The sequence below is a fragment of the Pyrgilauda ruficollis genome, unplaced genomic scaffold (genome assembly GCF_017590135.1).
Source record: "Pyrgilauda ruficollis isolate IOZ18807 unplaced genomic scaffold, ASM1759013v1 scaffold30, whole genome shotgun sequence".
NCBI lineage: Eukaryota > Metazoa > Chordata > Aves > Passeriformes > Passeridae > Pyrgilauda > Pyrgilauda ruficollis.
Genome location: NW_024524378.1, coordinates 3535474 through 3549688, shown reverse-complemented (window position 1 = coordinate 3549688; position 14215 = coordinate 3535474). Strand labels below are relative to the sequence as shown.

Genomic DNA, 14215 nt, shown 5'->3' with positions numbered 1-14215 from the left:
ATGTTCACTGTACCACATTTTAGGGAAGAACAGAGTAGAAAATAGGCATTTTCATTAGTATTTTGAGTCATGGTAGATCTGAAAGACTATTTCATCTCCTCATGCTTTATCTTGACAGTTAATATTATATGAGACCAAGACTACACAGCATGCACATCTTTATCTAAAATTGGTTTAAAAAATGAAATACTGCTGCCATTCTGGATATGGATGACCTTTTTATCAATTTCAGCCAAGTTTACTTAGGCTTTGCCTGTTTTTTTAAACTTAGTAACATATATATGTGAGGTTTACAATGGCAATTATCCACAGAATAACTTGTATGAGTTTTAGGCATACATATTAGTGTAACTTAGCACACAGACCTGTAGCAGGTCATTCTCAGTGAAGCTGTCATTTATAGGCTTTGCAGTGACTGTTAAATAAACAGTATCTTCATAATGGGGTCTGCAGCTCTGAAGTGCACCCAGGTGTTAGAGGAACCTGACATTTTTCCTGGACATTTTCTGTGTTCTGTGTTCCTGCATAGGTTTTGTTTTGTGATCTCTTTGAGTGAGTCCTGTTGCAGCCCCTTCTTTATTACTTATACTGGAATTTATGTCATGTTTATGGTTCATCTTGAGGTAGTGGTAGTTATATTTTATCACCTGGAAAATAAAATTGACACAGGCCTTTAAATATCAAGGAAGGCAGAGTAAAGGCTGTCATCCTTCATTATATTTATCCACTGTACATCATCCTCCCTTCTGTGCAATCCCTTCATCTGCTGTCCCAGAGGGATGAATTAGGAGAATGAGCTTCATTGTAACTTTGTCAGGTGAAGCAATGTCCTCACCAAAGTCAAGGACAGAAATTTCACTCACTTCATTTGGACCACATTTTCACATGGCTTTTTTGCTGCTTTTTCTGTAACTTGAACACTGCTAAAATATGTCATGCCTTTCTGTGGATACTTTTAGACAAAGACTGGGTGAAACGTGGCCAAATGCGTAGGAGCTACAGGACACCACAGAACCGAGGAGGGAAGTGTGTCATTTGCTGTCAGTTAGCACCATTCAGTCTGTGTTTAGAATGCAGTTTTAGGTATGAGAGGAAAAAATGAGCTCTATTATTGTACAATACTATTGTATCCATAATAGTGCTAGAAATAAATACTTGCCACAATGGGGTCTGTTCATAAATTTCTCATACATTTCAAGAAACTGCATTTTTAGAATATGTGAACCTGGGATTTCAAAGTTTCTGCATAGTTTATCTCTTCCTACTGCTTTGGTTTTAAAGTAAGGAAAGAATATTTTATAGGAGATTTATTTGTAGTTAATGTTAGTCATGTAGCTATTGCTGCTCTAGGCTGTGTTGTGTTCCCCTAAGTCATGCAGATAGTGCATTGGTTATTTAAATATGAATATCTGGCAAACATATTATGGACTCAAGAGTGATTAAACTATGATGCCTAGAATGAATTAAGTGCTTTGAATCTCTGCCTCTGCCACAAAGGAATCCTGGATTGAAGTGTCTGGCTGAAAATGCAGCTTTAAAAACCCAAAACTTTGTGCATTTTGTATCCTATTCAGCAGGTATGCAATAGTTGCGGGATATTAGAGGAGCTCAGTAAGACCTTTCAGAAAAGTTTGATTAATGTATAAATGATATTAAATAGAACTATGTTTGAATGCATGCATAAAGTTTTTGTCTTTGTTTTTCTTGAAATAATTTTTGAAGTCTAGTAGTTTTGTAAGGAAGAGCAGTAATGGCAATCCAAAGTAAATCCTGAAAAACACAGTTCAGTCCATAGAAGGATTACACCTATAGAGCAGACCTCTGGATGTAAATGGAGAGAGAGGAACATTTCTTGGGTTCCTAGGTATATTCCACACATTTTCTGGGAGTGGGTGAAGAAAACCTATTGGCTTTTGAGTTTCTGCAGGGTGTTACTGGTACCAGAGATGTACCCAACAAGGAATTCAGATGCCTAAGCCATGAGTTTCTTTGGAGTTTAAGCCAGAAAAAAGCCATCTCTATGCCCTGGTTGCTGCAATGATGATTTTCACAAGTGGAATCTAAGTCTTCCTGAGACTGCACTGTACTGCTGCTCTCAGCCTGTATCATTAACAATAAAATTAATAAGTAGCAAGGTTCTGTAGTGTCACTGTGGTGCTTCAGGTGCCCATGGACAGGAGAGAGGCTGGTAGGAATTGAACTCATTTTCCCAGTTAGCAGTAGGATCAGGCTGCAGCCATCATCAGCACAGGCAGAAGTTTCATTAGATTTTACATTCATCCACCTTTCTTTCATCACACTTTCTTTTTTAACTGTATCTGGCTAAATCTGTAATTTTTATCTCTCTGAGATGAGAATACTGAATAAGCTTTCGGGTGATACTCAAATGCAGCGCTTCAGTGAAATGGAACAATTTAAACAATACACGAAAAGTTGGTCCCTTTTCATAGTGTTCCTTAATTTATAGCAGCAGCCCCACAGGTACAAAGCCTCCATGTCTGACCACATAACCACTTGGCTGTTACCCCCCAGCCTCCCTGTGCTGGCTCAGGTAGATGTTTCTGTCCTGGCTCCTCAGCAGGTCCTTGCTTTTGTTTCTAGACATGCCTGAAGCACGTTGCCAGTTGTAGCATATTCCCATTGACTCCAGGGCACTTGGCTCCACACGTGCTTGCAAATAAGCACACTTGTTCTCTCAGATAAACACACATGCATGGTGGGATTTATTTTTCTTCTTTGTTTTTCCTTTTAAGTGCAGTGTTGAAGCTAATGTGGATGCTCAGCCTACTGGGCAATTCTTGCTGATGTTGATGAAGGCTATCCAAAGTGAGGAAGTTGTTAAATTCTGGGAAAAGACTTCCCACAGCAGCCTCGAGCTGGAGGCCTCAGTTCCCCACGCTCTGATCTGTAGCAGTGTGCAGAGTCCCTCACCAGGAGGAGAATGGAGTTGGCAGCTGTCCTCAGGGGCAGGACCATGGTCACCTTTAATGACAGTGGTCAAGCAGGAGAGTTGTCTTGCTTACTCAAGTAGTATTAACTCAGTTGGTGACAGTGTTAAGTACAAAGAGCTCGGTTGTTTGTGGGGTTTTCTTCCTCTTGACAAACCCCCTGCTCTCACACAGATTTGATTTCTGCACACAAGTATTAAATATATGCATCAACGGGGTATTTATTCGGGCACTTAGCCATCCAGCTCTGAGCTGGCAATGTGGAAAGCTTTGCTTTGTGTGTACGGAAGAGAAACGTGTGTGCAGATGCAAGTTGGAATTGCCTTCTGTGCATTTAGAAGTTTCATACTTAATTTCCAAACAGTACCAATAAATATGTTGATTGAAATGAGGAAAGCTTTTTCTCTTTCAGGGAGACTTAGTTTAAATTCAGGAAGTAAACTGCTGAGGAGTTAACACTAGGATTTATAAAACAGCATTGAAAGAGAAGCTTAATTAACATTTCACTACCCTTTCAATTGCACTGAATCTGTGTCTGGTTTATCACCCACCTAAATATGTTAGTTTGTATTTGAAGAATGCTTGTGACAGTGAGCCTTCAGGAGAAAGCTCAGCTTTTTCCTGTAATCTCATTATAGCATTTGTATATTTTATTTACTTGCTTTGACCTTGGATAATATGCAGAAAGTATTTAATGTATATAGATCACATGTTTCTGGTCATCAGTGATTGAGGTTGTTTTGTTTTTACTGTTAATGTAACTTCAGCTGAAATTTCAAGTTGAGTATTTTTGGATGAGGACACATAGGATGACAGCAACATGAAAGCAAATCATCCCAGGGAAGGATGCTGCTCTGTGTTCTTTAGGATAGAGTGAAGAAGCAGTAGCTTCTTTTCTTTCTCTCCCTGAAGATCACAGTGATAATAGAAATGGGATATTAAAGAGGGCAGCATAGATTAATGGGGCAGTAATAAAACAAATGAGACCCATTAGCGAAATCACTGCTTGAAAAGTAGATTCCATGGTAAGTGCCCTTCAGTGCCTCGTTTAGGAAAAATTGTTTCAGCACTTGTAATATCATCCATGGTGTTGGATTTTAGACTGTTGTGACAATCTCAGTAATAAAACCTTAAAATAATTTAGATGAAGATAATTTTTATTTGTACTTACTGCTTGATAGAAAACCTGAGTTATTTTATCTACATGTTGAAGACAAGTTCTTCTTTTTCAAACCCAGTCACAACGGTTTTTCATGTTCCCAAAATCTTAAATAAAAAACCAGACATTTTCTGTTGTTCTGTTAAGCCTGTAAGGTGATCATGAGAGCTTGGAAGGCCTTCTATTATTGCTGGAGCGCCAGTGCTATGGGTACTAATATTCAAACAGACTAGGAACTGGAATTGGTGGATTTAGTGACATCTCCTGGTTTTATTTGTTGATTCTATATTTGATTAGCAATGAAAGATGTGCGTTGCACTTAAAACACTACATGTCTCTGTTTACTCTCTGCTTTTTAGACCAGACTGTTTTCTGGACGATTTAATGAGCAAGGAAAATACACTTGATTGCTGAGATTTATACAGTATGTTGCCTATAAGGAGAAAAATCTTTGGGGGTTAGAGCTCAAACGTGTTCACAAATCTACCTAACTAAGCCAAATATACTAATAAGAAGTGCTTTTTTACTGGGAGATATGTGGCTTCAAGTCTCTGAATTGTCTCATTCTGCTTCCCTTTCTCCGTCTAGAAATGCATGGCTGTATTGTGATGAGGCTTAATTTTTTTAGAATTTTTTTTTTTTCCCCAAAGTAATTTTGTTAAATCCAAGCTCAGAGTGTAAATATCAAACAATACACATCTTGTGAGACGCAGAGGGGCGCTGGGCAGGAGCGGGGCAGTGGCACCGTGAGCGGCAGCCTCCCGGGCGGCGGTGGAGAGGAGGGCCGGATGGTGGCTGTTGCTATCGCTCTGATGTCAGGCGCTCCCGCTAACGTGTGGTTGGTTATTCTGCCTTTCAGATCGCTGCCGCTCGCTCGTGGAGCGCAGAGGGGACGGCGAGACTCCCACATCTTTCAGCGAGAAGAAAGGAGCCAGCAGAGCAGACTAATAGGGACTTGTGTCGGGTGCCCTTGCCCTACAAAGGCTGCCTTTAAAAGAGAAACGCAGTGTTATTTAATGAGCTGTGAGATGAGGCACTGCTGCTAACGCTCAGATCCCAGGATTCATCGGCTATTCATTGTGCTTAATGTACATGTTTCTGCACCGTGCATTTAGGAGATCCCAGAGAAGAATCCAAAACGGCTGCGGGGGAAAGACCACCAAACATGCCTACAGAAACATTACCGACAGGTAGCATGGTGAAGCCGGTCAGCCCTGCCGTGACTTTCACATCTGCCGTTCCTCTCCGCATCCTGAACAAAGGACCTGACTATTTTCGCAGGCAGGCGGAGCCTAATCCAAAAAGACTGAGTGCAGTGGAGAGGCTCGAAGCCGACAAGGCGAAATACGTCAAGAGCCAGGAGGTCATCAATGCCAAGCAGGAGCCTGTGAAGCCGGCGGTGCTGGCAAAGCCGCCGGTCTGTCCTGCAGCCAAGCGAGCTTTGGGGAGCCCCACCTTGAAAGTCTTCAGCAACAATGCAAAGACTGAGAGTGGAGTCCAGAGAGAAAATCTGAAACTTGAGATTTTGAAGAACATCATCAACAGCTCTGAAGGCTCTAGCTCAGGTTCAGGGCATAAGCACGGTCCCCGAAACTGGCCACCCCACAGGGCCGATTCGACAGAGCTGAACCGACACTCGTTCGCCGAATCCTTGAAGGTTTACCCCACGCAGGGCCGGAGCAGCCCACAGGAGAGCAGCTCCAATGTCAGCAGAAGGCTCCTAGATCAGTCAGCAGAGACTTTCTTGCATGTCTCTCACAGCTCTTCAGACATTAGGAAAGTAACTAGCGCAAAGCCCTTAAAAGCAATACCCTGCAGTAGTTCAGCCCCACCTCTGCCTCCAAAGCCCAAAATCGCTGCCATTGCCACCCTGAAATCCCCAGAGATTGAGGCAGTCGAGTCTGGATGTGGAGTTAGTAGAAGACCCTCCCTACAGCGATCAAAATCAGACTTAAGCGACAGATACTTTCGTGTTGACGCAGATGTTGAACGATTCTTTAACTACTGCGGACTGGATCCTGAAGAGCTTGAAAATCTTGGGATGGAAAACTTTGCAAGGGCTAACTCTGATATTATATCCCTCAACTTTCGCAGTGCAAGCATGATTAGCTCAGACTGTGAACAGTCTCAGGACAGCAACAGTGACCTTAGAAATGATGACAGTGCCAATGACCGTGTGCCATACGGCATTTCTGCCATTGAAAGGAATGCCAGAATCATCAAGTGGTTATATAGCATCAAGCAAGCTAGAGAGTCACAGAAAGTGTCCCATGTGTGAGAGAGAAATCCACCGTAGAAAAAAGCAAGGACTGTATCTTTGTCTGTGAATATTCAGTTTGTGAAGGGTTGTGAAGTCTACTTGAAGTCTTGTACCCTTCTCAAATCTCTTTGTGTTGCTTGTTGTGCAATGTTTCCAAGTTGCATGCCTGTCAACATGTGAGCTGACCTGGCTTCCACTTGAACAGTAACTAACTACAAAGCCTGGCTGAGCATACACATTATCTGCCAAAAGTTTAAGACAAGAATCTGATTAGGGCTTCAGTATAATCAGAGTGTTTACATGGAAAGGTTATATGACTTCTTTGGTATTTATGTGGTTCCTTGTGGATTTTATATATGTCACTTTTTGTCTTAATACAGATATTGTCAACTGATGTTACTTGTTTCCAAGGTGAAACAGAATCCCTTTGGGGGGAAGAAAAGTGGAATTGGCCGAAATATGATGTTTAGGCATACAACGATAGGCAAAGCAGCCTTATCTCTTGTAGAAAGTGCATTATTGGCACATGAAAGCTGTTTCTAAAAGGCAAAGAATGCTATGTTCTTAAATTATGTATCATTGTTAAACTATATATCCCTACTTGTAGTAAGGCACTGTTCAGTAAAAGTTTTATTTTTCCTAGGTAAGCTCCCTCTGTTTTACAGCAGAAGTAGTCTAGTGAATCTGCTTGACCTCTCATAAACTAAATGAGTCTTGCATTTGGGTTGGTGTAAGCATTTTAATGATTTTGTATTATACCAGTTGGAAAAGCTTAAAGAAGGTTGGAGTCAACAGATGAAAATGGCACAGGTGCAGGATTTCATGGGTTTGATTTTTACTCAAAGATTCCTGGTCTTAAACTTTTGACAGGAATAATTAGATCCTATAGCTGATATTGAATGCCTTGATTAGTCAAAACACACCATGACTACAAACCCCATGCTGTCTTAATTTTTTTGTAGACCTATTTGAAGAATTAATGAACAAAAATGGAAACACACAGCCATATCAATATAACGCCTCCTATTCAGAAGTAAATACACTCAGTAGCTAAACTATATCTGAAAAAATGTGATTATGTTGTCTTGCATATGTTATATCTAAGGCTGTGAAAGTTTGTTCCAGCTCTAGGAAAGTGTAGAAACATGACAGTATGTAGCTTTTATTTTCTTTTTTTTTTTTTTTTTCCTCAAGATGGTTAGTGCTGCGAATCAACCTGTTACAAATCTTTCAACAGTCTGTCTTCCCAGTGGTTTAATTAACTGTCATTTCAACTGACAGTGGTGGTGTGGTCGTGGAGAAGTTGAAAGTACAGTGGTCTGCTTCATTATTATTGTATTCATGCTTTGAAGTAAATTGCAGCACTACCTTATACTACATCAGCTAATAGGAAATTTTTTTATTGTGTAAATGCTGTAAGACTTTGTATATACTTCAGTTGTTACAAAATCTTTAAAAGGAAGAGTGTTATGCTAATAAATAGCTCCTGGTGCAGGTATGGTAGGGTTTTTTCGTTCTTATTTTCACCCCTCCCATTCTTAAAACTGTATCAGGAACTCAATTGCAGTGTGTTTTAGTGCTGTAGAAGGTCTTGGTTAAATAATAGTTCCAGTAAAAGGTTTCTTTTACTAAAGTGCTTTTCAGAATATAATTTTTTATAAAATAACTATAGCAGCATGATCTGTCTGAAGAACTAGAAGAGATTTTCAAGACTCCTAAAATAGCTTGCTTCTTCCTTACCTAGCAATGTTACTGTTCCCGTTTATAGCATCTGTTCGTAATGAATCACCGCAGTCTTCTGAATTATTCTTCAGTAGTGCTTATTTATATATTTGAATATTAAAGATGTTTTACAAAGCCGGGTTCTCTCTTTTCTCTGAGAAGCCTGTAGCCCAACTTATAACAGATAGCTACAGTTAAAGCAGGCAAGACTGGAAGCGGAGCCATGCAGTCATTTGTTTCCTATGGAATTATCCTACATCCAGTTTTATATAATTGTTCTCTAAATGTTTGTTTATGGAGGGAGGGAGGGAAGCACACATTCAGTTTCAGCACACATTCAGCTTCAGGAGGCTACTCTGTGATTTTTACAGTTGACTTCACAACCTAAGACTTACAACATTCCTAGCTCAGACAAAAAAAAAAAAAAAAGAGGAGCTCTGTATTTCAGCTACAGGCCCATTTGTGACATTTTAAGCTCCATGGATTTCAGTTGGCATTGACATCACACTGGTTTTTCAAGCATATTTTTCCAATAGTAAGTTCTACTCAGTTCAGTGACTGTTTTGCCAAGGAAAATAATGCTTGAGGGATTAAAGCCAAGTGTAATGCAGCTGTACAGCAATGAAATAAAGAAGTTAAAACCGAAATAAAAAATGCACCTACATTGTTCTCTCTCAAGTGTTTTAAGAATGATGATAAACATGCTATCTCAAGTGTTGTCAGCCAAAAACAGTAATAAAGAAGCTTTTATAACTAGAAAATGGATTAGAGCATATGCTAGTATTCTGAATTTGTTTCCCAAGGTTTGTTGGGAAGCCATAGGCTCTTGAGAAATCAAATTTCTTGCCTTTTAATCACAAAAGGGGTCGTGAGCTATCTGTAAGAGGGGATTTCCTCACCCAAAATCTTAGCCAGCACCCTTGGAACAGCACAAAGGTGCCTTCGCTGTCCCTGCTTCCTAAGCAGGCACAAAGGTGCCTTCACTGTTCCTTCCATGTCCACTGTGTACATGGGTAAGACTTTACAGGACCTAGACCTTCACAGTCAGCTGCACTTGCAGCTCTGGTGAGATTGCAGTAATAGAAATCATGGGATTGCAGAATGTTCACAAGGCTTTGAACAAGCAGGTAACAGTTGCTTTTATTTGTCGCTTTATTGCCATTTATGCAGATATTATTTAAATATTAGTCACTCCAGGACAATGGTCTTGTTTTTACCTGTACACGTGCATAAAATCCAAATCATTGGTGTCTGATTGGTTTTGTATTCAAATGGGAATAACCATTCTATACAATATAATATTATATATTATATGCCTTTGCAGACAGGTAATCCTGTCATGTCAAGAGTGCATTACTTGTCTCTGCCTTAGATTCGTGAGTGCTGAATTCACAAAGAGTTGTAACCAGCTGAAATGCTTCATCAGGGACCTGTTCTGGTCATGTTCCTGCTGTGTCCAGCAGGGATTTACCCTGGTACAAAGTGCACAGCAGGTGTTCACAGCTAAACAACAGAACTTGTTGCAGCTTTGGAGGGAAATGCAAGCCTGTCCTGTGAAAGCCTGTACTGACAGCACTGGCCACAGCAGTGAAGAAAAATGCAATGTGTCTTCAGTGATTGGTGTGAACTCATACATACACACATACAGACAGACAAAAGAAACCACCACAGAGGTTTATGGTGGTTCTGTTACTTTGACTTGCCAGAGAGGGAAGGGAAGAGGAAAACCGTGTGACCAATTACACTTTGAAAGCTACCTACAGCTTTTGCACAGAGGTAAACTATTTATCTGAGTCAAAGAGGTGGGCATCAAAGTAAAACTGGTCTTTAGATCACTTCATATTATATAGTAACAATGTCATGAAAGATCAGAGATAAAACATCTGTGCCACAAATTTACATTCAACAAATACAAGTACTGAAATTGTCTTGTTTTTTATGAATACTGTTTCTGCAAAGGAGAGCTCTGTGCTGTGAGTGTATGTGCCATCTAAGTGACCGAGGGCTTTTGAAGGGGAAACACAGAATGATGATGCTTTTGGCAGTAATTCAAAAATCAAAAGGCACGCTCAGGCAACAGAGCCAATCAGTAGTGCTGACTTATCTCTTTTTACAGCAGTTTATCCATCCGTGGAGGCCGTACGCACTTGATTCCAGTCATTGAATGAAAAACAAAGTGCTTAATGGTGCTCTGCAGTACAGAGCTGAATAATTGCAGTCTGCAGGAGAATGGAAAGCAAACTAAACCTTAAAAACAGTCTTCCTGATACCTATTGATTATGGGGTGATAATGTTTAGTACATTATATTCGGAGCTCATTTGTTTATAGGGAACATTTTATTGAGCAAAGTAGTCTTAACAAATCTGGGAGGTTCCATTTTTCCAAGGCCATAAAACTCTTCTTCATTGTGATTAATGCTGCTAGACCACTAACTGAACACATTAAGCTTAGAATATAAGAGCATCTGGAGTTTTGTTCCCATGAACAGTAAGGGTCCATTGCTTATTTAATATAAATGTGGGTATAAATGTGCCATACAGGAGAATAAATTGGTCAAGGTGTTTTGTCCTGAATTATAAGATAGCTCTATATTAAAATCCTTGTTACCAAGGCTTAAATATTCACTGATATTCTGAATTCATTTGACATTCCTTGCTGTCAGCAGAAAGACTGCAATAATCTGCCCTTCGAAATATGTCATCCATAGCTTAATGGGAAAGGCCATTAAAATTGTCTGTTCTGTGTAAGGACTTTTATCTCCTGATGATGGCATCTATTAAGTGAACCTCTAAATAAGCACATTTCAGTCAGAAGTATTAACCCATAAATGCCTTTTATTTTTCTCCCTGAAAGCCCAAATCATGATCAATAGCTGAGTCCTACCATTTGTTACAGTTACTACATTATTGCTCAGTTGATATCCCTTGGGCTGCAGTGCAATCTAAAGTGGAGACACCTACACTACACCATCTGTCTTGCCCTGGTAGGTATGAACAGCCTTCAAGCATATTCTACATTTGTTTACTTAGGAACTTGGTTGTGGCTGCCCATCAAAACCGATTAATAATAAGCAGTGACTTAAAAAAAAAAATCATGAAAAACAGTCATTTATAGATTAGATCAAAAACGTAGTCTCTTGAATGTCATTCTTCTAAATTTAAAGTCATTTTCCTGATGATCTTATGACAAGAGTAAGAGAGTGTTAGTATCTGTGCTATTACTGTTTCTTGCTTTTGGCACAGCAAGTCGTCTCCACCTTCTTGGTGTCTTGCCCTTTCTGAGTTTTCTCAGCTTTCTTCTTCTTTTCTGTGTCTTCCTTCCCTTGTGGTGTCTGACTTTTACATCATCTCTCCTTTGAAACTTACGACCAAGGTCATCATATTCTCCTCGCTTAACCTCCTTTCAAAGCAACTTTCCCACAACTTGTTCTGTCTTTTATAACCACCGTGTTTATGACAGCCTGTTCCCAAGAGAGTAACTCTGTGGCTACAGTTGAGCTGCCATGTCCTGAAAAGATAGTAATCTTTTTAATGGATTATTTTTAATTTTCTGGGGTGTTATTTGCAGGCAAGATGAAACAGCGAGAAGTGCCTCTTCAGGCAGATGCAGGGATTCAAAACACTCATGAAGAGCAGGATGTCAAACATATCTCAGAAGTATCAACTTCTTGGTCCAAAATTTTCTGTGTTTTTTTCTCTCTCATATCTCACTCCATGCATAGTCCTGCTGTTTCTTTGTCTCCAAATAAAATGCTGGCTTGAGGACAGCAGTGTGCAAAGGTGGTACAATTTCCAGAATGCTATGGGCCCACTGTCCAAGAAATATTTATTGTTTGCCTTCTGCTGTTTGGTAACAGGGTACCTGTGTGTCTTGCACCTTTGGCATCCAGACTGCACTTGTGCTGCATGTGCAGTTCCCAGGCAGCTGGTCAGAGAGCACTGCCTAAAAGGACTTGTAAAACCAAAGGACAGTGGAAGATCCATGAGGGACAAAGTTCTCTCCTCACCCTGACTATGATGGAAAGCTTTCAGCTGTGGTAAGAGAAGGTTTAGAAGCTGAAGTCCCCAAACTGCCATCTCATGCAGCCCTGGGGCTAAAGGTCTGAGAATTCAATCCTGTGTATGAGAGAAGGGTACCTGAGTGTCTGGGAGACAGGATAAATCAGTGTGTGGAAGCAGAAGGCACTTGCTGAAGCATGCTACTGTTTCACTAAATTCCTGCTATTCGTGTCTTAAAACATGAAGATGAAAAAGGAGCATGGTTGAAATTTGGAGAACAGCTGTGTATGCAAATGCTTTCAGACGAGATGCGGAGGTGGGCAGATAGTTTTGCTTTTTAAGAAAGGAAGCTTTTAAAAGATCTTTTAATAAATGACCTGCTTTTCAAGTATATTAATTTTTTATGAAGTCTGTCTTGCCATTCTGAACTGCAAAAGCTTTGCTACTCTCAGCACACAGCATTTAGAAATGTACCAGCAGTGATTTGGAGTGACTTAAATAACAGGGTGCTTAGCTGAATGTGAAGCTTATTTTACTAAAATTTTGGATGGTGGGGGTTTTGTTCTTAATTTTAAAATGATTGTAGGGGCAATAGAAAACTAACACAGTCTTATTTATTAACCTTCTGCAAATAAGCCTGGGAAGTACAGATTAATGTGTCTGCATGAAAATTACAGTATTAGGTTTTGGCAGAGACTTGATTTTCTTCATTGTTTTTCATACCTCGCAGCATATCAGCTTACACAAAATTGGCACAAAACTCAATCATCCCATCTGAAAATGCTTTCTGCAGACTTATGGGTTTGTGTCCGCCTGGTGTATTTTCTGCAAGACAGCCTCTGAGGTGCTGGAACATTTCCAGAGAAGGGCAATGGGGCTGGTGAAGGGTCTGGAGCACAAGTCTCACGAGGAGCAGCTGAGGGAGCTGGGGCTGTTTAGCCTGGAGAAAAGGAGGCTTAGGGAGAGACCTTATTGCTCTCTAGGACTACCTGAAAGGAGGTTGTAGCCAGGTGGGAGTCAGTATCTTCTCCTAAATAACAAGTGACAGGATAAGGGGAAAAGGCCTTGTATGGTAGAGTCACCATCCCTGGAGGTATTTGAAAGATGTGAACATGTGGCACTTGGGGGCACCGTTTTTTGTTCTTGTGTGGTGAACTTGGCAGAGCTGAGTTAATGGTTGCACTTGGTGATCCTAAAGGTCTTTTCCAACCTAACAGATTCTGTGATTGTTTTGTGTTTAATGACTCTGAACAAAGAGCTATCAAAATGTTTTCAATTTCACCTGGTTTTGTTTCTAGCATGTTCATCCTCCTCCTCTCCTACAGATGGAGTGAAAAAAGGAGCTTTTTATCAGTATATATATTCTCTGGTATTGAATTCAGGAGGCAGAGACCAGGTATGGAGCCATAGCATAAAACAGATTTGAAGCTAATAAAGTGTTTAAGCTGAAAGAAGGTAGAGTCAGACTAGATATTTGGAAGAATTTTTTTGCTATGAGCGTGCTAAAATGCTGGAACAGGTTGCTCAGAGAGGCTGTGTATGCCCCATCCCTGGAGACATTCAAAGTCAGGCTGGACAAGGCTGTGAGCAGCCTGGTCTAGTTGAAGATGCTCATTGCAGGGGGATTGGACTAGATGGCCTCTAAAGGTCTATTCTAACCCAAGTCATTCCATGATTCTGGGTTTTCCCCACAGGAAATCTTAAAACTTGTTTGCCATAAGAAACCCTTGAAACATCTCTGGACATTTCATCTGGGAAGACCATGGAAAAATGAATACCCAAATTCTAGCCCCACCAAAGTCAATGGAACTTTACTACTGATCTGTAGTGGGGCAGACAGCATTTCACCCACTGTGAGAACTTCATATTTTGGGTATTTGGGAATGGGGTTTCTTTCTCTGTAATGTGAATATCATGCACTAATTTTCTACCACTTTCTCACCTATTTTTCTGTTGTCTCAAAAAGTACAAGGGGGAAATCCCTCCAGACACTGCAGGTAGGAGCCATGAGAGGAGCAAAACCTTGCAGAAATGCGGCAAAGAATAGGTTTGGTGAAGCACACAGGTTTGGTGAAGCACAGTACTGGTGTGAGGAGAAGGTCAGGACCTACCTGCCCAGCACAGGGT

At 40.5% G+C, this 14215-nt stretch overlaps 2 protein-coding genes across 2 annotated transcripts in view; both read left to right on the top strand.

Annotated features, from left to right (window-relative positions):
- Positions 1–5094, top strand: part of LOC121356827 — a 110995-nt gene extending 105901 nt beyond the window's left edge. The window contains exon 6 of the mRNA XM_041473643.1: positions 4967–5094. Within this exon, the coding sequence (XP_041329577.1) occupies positions 4967–5055 (89 nt within the window). The 3' untranslated portion in view covers positions 5056–5094. The remainder of the gene's footprint in view (positions 1–4966) is intronic.
- Positions 5054–8500, top strand: FAM110B (family with sequence similarity 110 member B). The gene has a single exon (XM_041473786.1). It carries the CDS (start codon positions 5273–5275, stop codon positions 6383–6385), a length of 1113 nt encoding a protein of 370 aa, XP_041329720.1. The 5' UTR covers positions 5054–5272; the 3' UTR covers positions 6386–8500.
- The last annotated feature ends 5715 nt before the right edge of the window (positions 8501–14215 follow it).